General features: G+C 46.9%; 1 protein-coding gene across 1 annotated transcript; it reads right to left on the bottom strand.

Moving 5' to 3' along the window:
* Positions 1 to 9,159: 9,159 nt before the first annotated feature.
* On the bottom strand, positions 9,160 to 12,153 carry ANKRD63 (ankyrin repeat domain 63). Its single transcript, XM_073566731.1, has one exon. It carries the CDS (start codon positions 12,120 to 12,122, stop codon positions 11,187 to 11,189), a length of 936 nt encoding a protein of 311 aa, XP_073422832.1. The 5' UTR covers positions 12,123 to 12,153; the 3' UTR covers positions 9,160 to 11,186.
* Positions 12,154 to 12,379: the final 226 nt, after the last annotated feature.

Here is a 12,379-nt window from a genome sequence, read left to right on the forward strand (position 1 = left end):
GTAACGCTGCTTCTCCTCTGATCATCTGTCAGTGTGAGATCAGAGGAGAAGTCGCGTTACTATGAGTGAGATCGCCGGGAAACAAGCAGCTTTCCCAGTGAGCGCTCTCATTGGCTGCTGTGACGCTGACCTCATCAGGACCAGAACCAATCAGGTCTCGATGACGTCGGGGTCCCAGCATGCATTGTGCACCGGGATCCCCGCGTTATAAATCATGTGGGGGTCCCGGGGGGCACAAAACCGGCGACAGTAGATAAACGTCGGCGCTGCACAAAGCCCAGCAAGCGCCAACGTTTATCTACTGTGGGCGGTCGGGAAGCGGTTAAGAGACAGCACCCCCTTGGCTGATGTAATGGTACATTCTGTTCTCCCCTTCAAAAGACTGTATGTGTTGTTCTGCGAGCACTGGAGAGGGGAGGGGCTGTTTTCAGTGTGAGTTGAGAGCCGAGCTTTCTGCAGGAAGGAGACGTGCCGGGATCTGTGAAGGAAAGACTTTGTAAACTCTTCTGGTGAATAACAAGGTGGATGTCCCATGTTGCCGTGAGGAGCCACGAAGAAACACAAGAAAGGAATCCAGAGGAGGGACTCCACCATTTCTAGGAGCATCACTGGACCATCACACAAGGAGACCACGTTGCACAGAACTTCCAGAAAGACGTGCGCACCATCTTGCAAAGCTGCAGGGGCCCCCGGGATTGGACTGAGATACCAATGCTACTGTCAGTGTTAACCTCTTCTGTGCACATGCTAGGGTTTAGGATAGGTTGCAATAGATAGAACATAGCAGCCGTGTGGCTTGGTTAGCAAAGGCCAGATAGGCTATAGTTTGTGTAGCATCATACGTTACTTTACTGTGTTGTCTTGCCCGTTGGATAAGTACACTGAGCTGTGATAGTTGGTGCTCCGTGCTGTTTGACGGCCCAGCTAAAAAATATAATTCTTGTAAATTGTCTGTTTTCATTGCATACCCCTGTTTTTTGCATTTTCCTAAACACTGCATTCCTTGCCTGTAAATAAATGAACCCTTTGGTGTTTGCATCTCATCTTGTGTACCGTAGTCTCCCTGCATTGTGGTGGTCCCCTGGCCATCGCTTCACTAACTCTGACAATGCCTGCTTGCCAGTGTCCAGTATATATAGCAAAGGAGAGTGGCCACACTGAACAGCTGAGAGCCTAAGGCAGATAAGTTTCAAGGAGCGCTCAACTGAACAGATTAACCCCTGCACTGCTAGAAGAAACTTGCACTATTTAATATGAAGGGGAAGTGCTTCTAATCAGTGCAGGAGTAGGAGAAATCAGACAGCGCGGTCTTCTGGCTCCTCTATGTCGTGGTAAACCCGTGAAAAAACACTTTCCTATTAAACTGCCGGAATCGCCTTTCTTCCACTTGTAATGGGTGCCCCCTGGTCCTTAGTATGGTCTTTGGAAGGAATAAGTCATGTGCCAGTCCTTTGTATTGACCACACATGTATTTATACATATAAATGAGATCTCCTCTTAGATATCTTTTTCTAAGCTAAACAAGCCCAACTTTTCAAAAATTCTATAAATTGCATTTTATTGCATGAAATTAGTATTTGATCACGTACCAAACAGCAAGAATTCTGGCTCTCACAGACCTGTTAGTTTTTCTTTAAGCCTCCTACTCTGCCCTCATTACCTGTATTAACTGCACCTGTGTGCACTGTTACGTGTGTGAAAGACACCTTTTCACACACTAAATCACACGCCAACCTCTCCACCGTGGCCAAGACCAAAGAGCTGTCTAAGGATACTAGGGACAAAATTGTAGACTGTGTACATGGCTAGGATGGGCTACAAGACAATAGGCAAGGAGCTAAATTTTGCATTTCCGTGCGGTTGCCGCACACATCAAATCGCCGCATGCGGATGCATCTGCATACAACGCATGTCCCTGCATACCCAATGTTAAAGATAGGCACGCAGTGAAACGCAGGACACATACAGAAGTAGGCGGAGCTTCAGGGAGGAAGAAAGGAGGAAGTAGGCAGCCATCCGCAGCCCTCCTCAACGCAAGTGTGAAACCAGCCTTACAGAGTAGCTTTGATTTTGATAAAAATGCAGCAGTGTTTTTTTTCTTAAGAAGCCTATAACAGAAACAATGCACCGCAAATGCAGAATTCAGCAGCGTCTTGAGACCACAGAGGGCAGAGATTTCATGGAATCATGTCCACTTTGCTTGGACATTTAGACCTTGTTCACATGCAGTATAAATGCTGCATATTTTTGGATGCTTTTTTTTTTTTTTGCACAAAAATTCTGTTGTTTACCCCTTAGTGACCGGGCCAAATTTTTGAAATGTGACCATTGTCACTTTATGTGGTAATAACTCTGGAACGCTTCAAGGTAACCCAGTGATTTTTTCGTGGTACATTATAATTTATGATAATGGTAAATTTAGGTCGGTATGTTTTGTGTTTATTTATAAAAAATATAAAAAAATTGACAAAAATGTAAAAAAAAGTGCAATTTTTAAACTTTGCATATTTATCCCTTTAAGGGCTCATACTCACTTGCGACAGACTGAGCACTCTGACCGGACCGTGCGACTACATGTATATCTATGTAGCCACACATTCCGGTCCCAGTGCTGGCGGCAGTGCCGGGTTTTCATGCGAGAGCCTCGCACAAGAATCGTGCGAGTCTCTCGCAAGTGAGTATGAGCCCTAAGGCCGGCATCACACATGCTAGGAATACGGCCGAGTCTCGCATGTTGACACCCGCCACTGCCGCTGGCACTCGGGAGCGGAGCGTGCGGCCACATGTATTGCTATGCGGCCGCACGCTCCGATCTGAGTGCTGGCGGCAGTGGCGGGTGTCAACATGCGAGACTCGGCCGTATTCCTCGCATGTGATCCCGGCCTCATAGACAGGATATTAAGCCAGAACACAAGTCTAAACAACACCTAGTGGCCATTCTTGGGTGCTTCAGCTCAGCTCTATTGAAGTGAATAGGAGCTGAACTGCAGTAATGGAGTACGGAGTCACTGTGCACATTTAGCCACCGTAGGACTTGCCAACAGCCAGTTATGTGGGTTCCTTGTGCCGGATCCCAATCGATCTGATATTGATGAGTTATCCTAAAAAAAGGCCATCAATCTCAAAGCCTTGGACTACCACTTTATTCCGTAAATTTTGCAAAAAAAAGTTTAACACTTGTTATAATTGACTTTGGGGCAACTGGATACATAAATTCAGCAAACAAAAAAAAAATAAAAACACAATAGGGACTGAAACACAGATTTCAATGATACGTCAGTTTTTTTGCTGTACTGTTTTCTTGCAATGAAGGTTTTATCACCTGGGAATTATCGCTGTCAAAACTAAGTGCCAGCGTGCCTCCTAGTCTGACTCCGCCCCCTCCTGTGATAAAGAGCTCACTGTCTATAGATAGTGCTCATATAGAGCCTGGTGTGGGCGGGGGCAGTATTCTCAGCTCTGCTTCATTCTAAATCTAAAAGATCTGATTGCATCACAACTGCTGCACCCAGTAATCTAAGTGACACAATGCTGGAATCAGAGTCTCGGACCCTACATCATGCTGCTCTCAGGTTAAATAGTCAAAACCTGCTGACAGATCCCGTTAAAGATTTTTGTGCAGCGCCTGGTCCTTGTTTTCCTGAGCCTTTTTTATGGTGTCATCTAGGTCGACAGCAGTTAAAGGGAATCTGTCAGTAGGATCACCCCTCCTAAGCCGTCTATATGGGCATGCAGGTCATAGGAAAAGGAATAAAGCGATACCTTGATATTTGATGTTTTATTCCAGATAAATCCATCTTTTTCTTACATGTAAATGAGCTGTTAAGATCTATGGGCCGGACATAGATCTCTGAGAATCTTATTATAGCTTCCCTGAGACACTTATTATAAATGAAAAGGGGTGTTACCAGTGTGGGACATGTAATGACTGACAGTCTGCTGGCCTGATTTCATGTCTCACACTGGTAACGCTACTTTATTTATAATAATTTCTGGAGGTAGAGTCTCAGGGAGGTTTATGTCCGGCCCAGAGATCTTAGCAGCTCACTTACATATTAAAAACATGGATCTCTCTGGAATAAGACATCAGATCACAGATATCAAGGCATCATTTTATCCAGCTTTCTATGACCATATAGATGGCTCAGGTGGGGTGATCCTACTGACGGATTCCCTTAATAGAACTACCACATGTTTCATAATACCTATAACTACCATTTGGGGTAATTTTGACCCCCATTCAAAAGTACTGACTCTGGAGTAAAAATAACTTTTTGTTGCCAACAAATTAAAGAACATTTATTTTAACTTAGTAGGAACAGTGTTAAGATCAAGTACAGCACGCCTTTTCCATTTACATGGTCATAGCATGTGGTGTCCAACAGTTAACACAAACAGTACTTTCTTCCACTTTCCCAGTGCATTTTCTACAAACTGGTTTGTTACAGCTTGCGCAAGTTTTAGTTGTTTTGTTTTCGTTGCATCTTCCAACTCCACATTTTCGACGCTTGCGGATTTCTTGTCCTTTTGTTTGTGGTTCAGACATTGCGGATGATGGGCCACTTCGTCTGACTCATTTTCAGATAAATTCTGAAGACATTTCAAAATTTCATCACTTGTCAGACCCCTCTGCTTACTCATGCTTCAAATATACGTCGCAAAAAGGGACTTGTAAGATCGCAGAAGTAATAAAACGACACTGTACAAACATGCAGAGTTGTAGCTTCAACTGTAATGTTTGCTACTGAAGTGCAGACAGAAATCGCTACAAGAGACATGGATCAAACATGTTCAGACAAGTTTAGACAAAACAAAATGCTGAATCATCCCTGATATGTAAAGATACAATTACACTCTACAACTAGAGAGAAGCACTGTGATTTTCTGTGCTCTGTAATATTAGGTGACTTGCCTACTACTTTTATGTATGGGGTCAAATTGACCCCTTCAGTACTTATAGGTATGAATTGTAAAATCCGGCCCCTGAAAAAGTTACAATTCATTTTTGTGTCCTAAAATATACACTACCATGAATAAATAAAAGTCACAAAAAGTCAGAACTCATTTGTTAAAATTTTAGAAATTATAGGAAAAAGAAATAACAAAAGGGTCAAAATGACCCCTCCGGAAGTTCTAGTGTTAAAGGAATAATTAAACAATATTTTGCAAATATTTGATATGCCTGCAGATCAGGAACTACCATAATGGCTTAAAGGAGAGCAGAGCAGTGTTCAGCTGCGGAGGGAGGTGTGCACACTCTGGCTGCAGCAGTGCTCCCCTGCTTCCTGAGCTAAACACTTCTTGGTCGTCGTTTGAGCTATCGATGGAAATCTCTGGACCCTACTGGTCTGCAGGCATGTAAAGTGCCTGCAAAATATAAAAAACGCTGTTACTCTTTAAAATCTCATTCAGAAGTCTGTTTTTTTTTGCGTACGAGCGCTGTTTTTCACAGATAGCACTCAAAGGCGTATCTGGGGGGGCAGCCGGGGCATGTGCCCTGGGTGCAGCAGGCAGGGGGAGCAGTCAGGCCGCAGAATGCGGCGGTCCGCAGTGTCTCCCCTGGCGGCTGTACACCAGTATACCAAGGATGGGGAGTATACCAGTATACCAAGGAGGGGGAGTGTGATGAAAAGGTACAGCATAGAGACTGGGCCCTATAGGGAGGACACTGTGAGATGACAATGTGAAAAGGTACCCCAGGCTGGAAAGGAGAGGTCAGTGTGAAGAGCATGTACCAAAAGAGGGACAGTGTGGGGCCATATTTTGTGCAGACAATATAGTGAGGGGCAATTTTTTATTCAGGGGCTCAGTATACTGCAGATATTTTTATTCAGGAGCATTATAATGACACTTTTATCTTTAAGGGCATCGTGTGGAGATTTGCTGCAGAAGACCGGAGAAGATGGAAGTCTGCAGAGATGAGATGTGGATGAGAAAACTCATCATGGAGTCTGGACAAGATGAAGAAAAGAAGACCGATTCCAGAGACTACATCATCTATAAGGCACCTGGATGTAAATAATATTTGTGATACTGACTAATTCTCATGCTTTTATTTGTTAGGAACATTAAAGGGGTTCTCCAGGTTTGTGCTGAGTCTGCAGTCATTCTATGTGACTGCAGACTTCTGAATTCTCACAGTGCTCACTGAACGCTGTCAGGATTCTCTCGTGCCGGTAATATACATACATGCGGTCACATGCTGACTAGACATGGCCTCACTCAATGATAATGAACAGAGCGAGGCCGGGCACGTCTAGTCGGAATGTGGCCAGAAGTATACAAATCACATGCTTGTGCTGACATGACCGTGTACTCTTGCCACTGGTATGGGAGAATCTTAAAAGTGTGCAGTGCATTCATTGTGAGAATTCAGAAGCCTGCAATGTCAGGATTCAGCTCTGCAGGTTCCAGTAGTCATCACATGGACACTTCACTCAAATGCGATTTTCATACTTATGGTCCTGTGACAAGTTTCTCTCCCTGCTTCTCTCAGTTTTTCACTGACCATTGAGAGCATTAGGGAGAACAGCTTATCGGTACATGACTAAAGATCCGTCACACACAGCGAGATCGCTGATTTTGTGACGCATCAGCGACCGGCCCCCCCGCCGGGTATCGCTGATCGTGCAGGAACGTCCTGGGCCGTTTTTTGATCGCTGGCCTCCCGCTGGCCAGCACACATCGCTGCATGTGGCAGCGGGAGACTAACGATCAGCCAGGATCGCTGGTGCATCGTTTGGTGTGACGGGACCCCAAGTGTGCAAATCGCATGTGTGCTGGGGGGGGCACCGAACGGAATTCTTGCCCCGGGTGCCAGAAAGCCTAGACACACCTCTGATGGCACTTGTACCTACAGTTAGGTCCATATATATTTGGACAGAGACAACATTTTTCTAATTTTGGTTCTAGACATTACCACAATGAATTTTTAACAAAACAATTCAGATGCGGGTGAAGTTCAGACCTTCAGCTTTCATTTGAGGGTATCCACATTAAAATGGATGAAGGGTTTAGGAGTTTCAGCTCCTTAACATGTGCCACCCTGTTTTTAAAGGGACCAAAAGTAATTGGACAATTGACTCCAAGGCTATTTCATGGACAGGTGTGGGCAATCCCTTCGTTATGTCATTCTCAATTAAGCAGATAAAAGGCCTGGAGTTGATTTGAGGTGTGGTGCTTGCATTTGGAAGGTTTTGTTGTGAAGGAAACATTCTGTCAAAAGAGCTCTCCATGCAGGTGAAACAAGCCATCCTTAAGCTGCAAAAACAGAAAAAAACATCCGAGAAATTGCTACAACATTAGGAGTGGCAAAATCTACAGTTTGGTACATCCTGAGAAAGAAAGCACTGGTGAACTCATCAATGCAAAAAGACCTGGGCGCCCATGGAAGACAACAGTGGTGGATGATCGCAGAATAATCTCCATGGTGAAGAGAAACCCCTTCACAACTGCCACCCAAGTGAACAACACTCTCCAGGAGGTAGGCGTATCAATATCCAAATCTACCATAAAGAGAAGACTGCATGAAAGTAAATACAGAGGGTTCACTGCACAGTGTAAGCCACTCATAAGCATCAAGAATCAAAAGGCTAGACTGGACTTTGCTAAAAAAACATCTAAAAAAGCCAGCACAGTTCTGGAAGAACATTCTTTGGACAGATGAAACCAAGATCAACCTCTACCAGAATGATGGAAAGAGAAAAGTATGGCGAAGGCGTGGTACAGCTCATGATCCAAAGCATACCACATCATCTGTAAAACACGGCGGAGGCAGTGTGATGGCTTGGGCATGCATGGCTGCCAGTGGCACTGGGTCACTAGTGTTCATTGATGATGTGACACAGGACAGAAGCAGCCAAATGAATTCTGAGGTATTCTGAGCCATACTGTGTGCTCAGATCCAGCCAAATGCAGCCAAACTGATTGGTCGTCGTTTCATACTACAGATGGACAATGACCCAAAACATAAAGCCAAAGCAACCCAGGAGTTTATTAAAGCAAAGAAGTGGAATATTCTTGAATGGCCAAGTCAGTCACCTGATCTCAACCCAATTGAGCATGCATTTCACTTGTTAAAGACTAAACTTCAGACAGAAAGGCCCACAAACAAACAGCAACTGAAAACCACCGCAGTGAAGGCCTGGCAGAGCATCAAAAAGGAGGAAACACAGCGTCTGGTGATGTCCATGAGTTCAAGACTTCAGGCAGTCATTACCAACAAAGGGTTTTCAACCAATTACTAGAAATGAACATTTTATTTACAATTATTTAATCTGTCCAATTACTTTTGGTCCCTTTAAAAACAGGGTGGCACATGTTAAGGAGCTGAAACTCCTAAACCCTTCATCCATTTTAATGTGGATACCCTCAAATGAAAGCTGAAAGTCTGAACTTCAACTGCATCTGAATTGTTTTGTTTAAAATTCATTGTGGTAATGTCTAGAACCAAAATTAGAAAAATGTTGTCTCTGACCAAATATATATGGACCTAACTGTATAATACTGAATGGGGCTGTTCACATATCCTTGATTTTTCTGAGTATTGGATCAAAGTCAGCAATGCAAGTCATTGGGTACGTGGGAGAAAATAAAAAGCTGACTGCACTCTGATGACACCTGAGTGCTGTGCCAGGCATTTTCACAGACTGTTACAGAGGAGAAGCTCAAAGAATCTATTTTTCCCCCCACATATAGAAAAATTGGCGACACTTGGACCAAACTTGGTCCGTTTTTCACGTAAATGAAAAAACCCGACGTGTAAATGAGGCCTAAGTGAGCTTTCCTAGCCTAGTTCCAGGATTAGTGAGGTTTCCAGTAGTCAGACCCCAAATAATCACTGTGTGGGCACATGTCCAGGCTGGGTGGTTGAACACTTTGTGTCTGACATGTCATTATGAATACATAAGGGTTTTCATTCAACGAGTGTATGTTCCCAAGGAGAGCAGCTGAAGACGGGCAGACGGCCACTATCACAGATGGCTCTAGTAATCTGCCTTGTTTGACAATTAGAAAAGGCTTTTCTGGTCGTAAATAATGGATATAATCCAAAATGTAAAACAAACAACAGTTGTGGGTACACGACTCCACCACATGGTGGCGCTCGACGTGAAAGTCAATAGAGAAACAGGTGAACAGAGGGGAAATTGTAAATGGAGGTATTTTCCAAAGTTTATTGCATTTACAATTAGGGGCATAGAAAGTTCTATTTTCACAACCCTGAAGAGCTTTTTAAGGCTTGGTCTTCATGTAGCCGCAGACATCCAGACTACACCCACATTACGCGGGCAATGCCCACAGCCACATGCAGCAGCTCTACGCGACGGCACGGCTACAACCAACCTGTCCAATGAAAGGTATAAATACGCTGGTGACGGCTACTGATCCTGAGCTCGCCTGCAGTATGGTCCAGAGCTCAAGTCACTCTTTTTTAGCCTTCAGAGCTGAAATCTTGCAGAATTTTTTGCTGTGACATTGCCTGCACACAGTGTGGTCTACATTATAGAACAAAGGCGCAGCACTCATTGCCTCCCTACGTTACCGGGGCTCAGCTTGGCCTTTAGGGGTACATCTTAGGGTAGATCCATCATATGGTTCCCAGAGATATGGGCCTTTAACTTACGGCTAATTTTTATGGTGTTTACAAAGTGGGTGTGGCTCGTGCTGAGCAGCCTAAAGACACGCCCCTGAGGATCCTGTGAACCATACCCTGAATAAAAAGGCCCATATCTCTGACACGTAGGGTGGATTTAGAAAAAACTCACACAAGAAAGGAATAATTAGAGGAAGAGCATGAATAAAAAGCAAAAACTGGACACTTCTGACGTGGTGACAAGTCTTCTTGTCATGTTGGATCTTTAGGATATTCACGTCTCTGCCAGTCATGGAGGAATTGGGATATACCTGGTGGTGGCAGAGGTGACCATAGTTCTGCAAAGAGTATTAGAGACAGCACTAAACCGTTTCCCGAATTCCACCTCATTTCTATGGGATTCATGAACCGTTGTAGCAGCCCACGCCACCCGACCAGCAGACAGGCAGATACTCCCATGAATAGCAGCGATGCCTTTTTAAAAAGCATTAAGTGATAACCTGCAGAATTGTGATTTCAGCTCTAGGTTTTACTACACAATAGTAATAATACAAAATATTTCCATAGTTATCTAACTTAATATCCATGTATAAGCAGTGCAATGGTGGAAAAAGGCTTTGTGGCACATTAAAGGGACCGTCAGTAACATCAACCCCCTCCTCCACACACACTATAGACATACATACACACACACATACATACAAATAATCTGATGCAGTGTTCCTGAGATTTGTTTTTTTTTTTATCAATACATAAATGAGTCATTAAATGCTCCGGGTGTGACCGAGCACTTCCCAAGCCTCCTCCCCCGCCCAGCACTGACATCATACAGGGAAATCTGAGCTGTCAATCAAGCTAAAGAGGCTGGTACTGGAAAAGTGCCGTCACACCCAGAGCAATTCATGCCTCAAGACCAAATCAAGGCTAAATCTATCAACATCATATAAAGACTGGCATTCCCATATACCCAGGTTGAGGTGGTTGATCATACTGACCGTTTCCCTTCAAAGGGTTGTGTAGCGCCCCCATTCCTGCATCTGGCACCGGGAGACGCTGCGGCACTCGGAGGTGATAGTCCGATGCCTGGGAGTTATACTGCGTGTGGACTGGTGGCTAGAACAGGATCCCATCCGGCCAGAGTGCAGAAAGAAGAGGCGCTGCACAACCCTGGTGATCACCAGATCCTGATTTTGGGTCCCAAATTGTTACCTATAAATATAAGGCAAATTCTAAGCTCTATAGATGTCCAGGGGTGGAGACCCAGGATTTCATCAGTTAGTAACGCCATATAATACGCCTTATATATGTCTGGTGTGCAGGGGTCCGCCCTCTGCTCCTTTAGGGCAACATATCGGTCATGGCCCCTACAATAGTCATATACACCAGAGTACAGGCTTCTTGTACGTCCATCACTCCGCTGCTGGCCAAGTCACAGGACCACAATCCTGGTCACCATTTGCTGCACAGTCCCATTGCCGGCAAGGCTGCCTGTCACTTGCTGTAGGTGAATGCGGCAAGGCTGCCTGTCACTTGCTGTAGGTGACCACACTCCTGGTTTGCTGCAGGAGTCACAGTCCTGGTTGTCCCGGGGAGGTCATAGGGCCAGGGCCTGCCTGCCATCGGGCGGTAGGAGCTGGCTCCGGCTGCAGCTGCTGTCACTCCTCTTCGCCCTCATGTCTCCGAGGTGGCGGGGCAGCTCCTGGCAGAAGTCCGGCGAGGTTCCACGGCGCAGCAGCCGGCTGCACTGTGATGTTCCCCCGGTGCCAGAGCCGTCCCAGCTGTGCGCTCGCTGGATGCCGGCCTCGGGCACAGGCAGCGTCGCCTTCTCCGGGAGGGCCTCCGCGTGGGCCGGCGAGCAGCTAGCGGAGCGGGTGATGGCTCTCCGGGGCTGCGCGCTGTCCTCGTCCTCCCTGCGGTGTGAGAAGGGCCGGGAGAAGCGCTGCAGCACATGCCGGGACAGCGGCTTGGGGCTGCGGGCAGTCGGCTCTCTATCCCGGCCGCGCCCGCTCAGCGCTCGCTCACACTCCCAGTGGCCGGACACCCGGGCGGCGTCCAGGGCAGAGATGCCCGCTCTGTTCGTGGCGTCCAGGCGGAGCCCGAAGCGCTTGTAGGAGCGGAGCAGGAAGAGCAGCTCCGCGCTGTGGCCGCAGGACGCCGCGTACATCAGCGCCCGATTCCCGTCCCGGTCCGCGATCTCCGGGTCCGCGCTGTGCTGTACCAGCAGCTTCACGGCGTCCAGGTGTCCGAGCTCACAGGCCAGGCTCAGCGCCGTGCGCCCCGCCTCGTCCTGCCCGTTCACATCCGCGCCCTTGTCCAGAAGCAGCCGCACAAAGCGGCTCCGGAGCTCGGCCTCCTTCAGGCACACGGCGAACATCAGCGGGGTGCGTCCCTGCTCCCCCGCCGGGGAGTTCACGATCCTGCGGTCCAGAGCGTCCAGCACGAAGCGCGCCAGGTGCACCTTACCGCCGTGCATGGCGTCCAGGAAGGTGCGAGTGCCCGAGCTGCGCCGGAGGTCCCGGGGACGGAGCATCCTGGAAGCTGCGGAGCGACTGATGCCGGCGAGCGGAGACCCACAGCTTTATACACTCTGGTAGTCATGGAAACGGGAGCCGGGGATGAAGCCGAAAACTAAGGATGGAGAGCAGCGGCCACCTCAGCCACGTACAGGACTGTGTGATACCACAGGGGGTCCCATACGCTGCCTCCTCTTAGTATATACACAGGGGGTCCCACATACTGCCTCCTCTTAGTATATACACAGGGGGTCCCATATGCTGCCTCCTCTTA

This window comes from Dendrobates tinctorius, unplaced genomic scaffold, assembly GCF_039654945.1.
Source record: "Dendrobates tinctorius isolate UK_male_01 unplaced genomic scaffold, ASM3965494v1 ptg000019l, whole genome shotgun sequence".
NCBI lineage: Eukaryota > Metazoa > Chordata > Amphibia > Anura > Dendrobatidae > Dendrobates > Dendrobates tinctorius.

Bases quoted from the DNA above. Each gene is read 5' to 3' on its own strand.
- ANKRD63 (XM_073566731.1), bottom strand. From the start codon at position 12,122: ATGCTCCGTCCCCGGGACCTCCGGCGCAGCTCGGGCACTCGCACCTTC.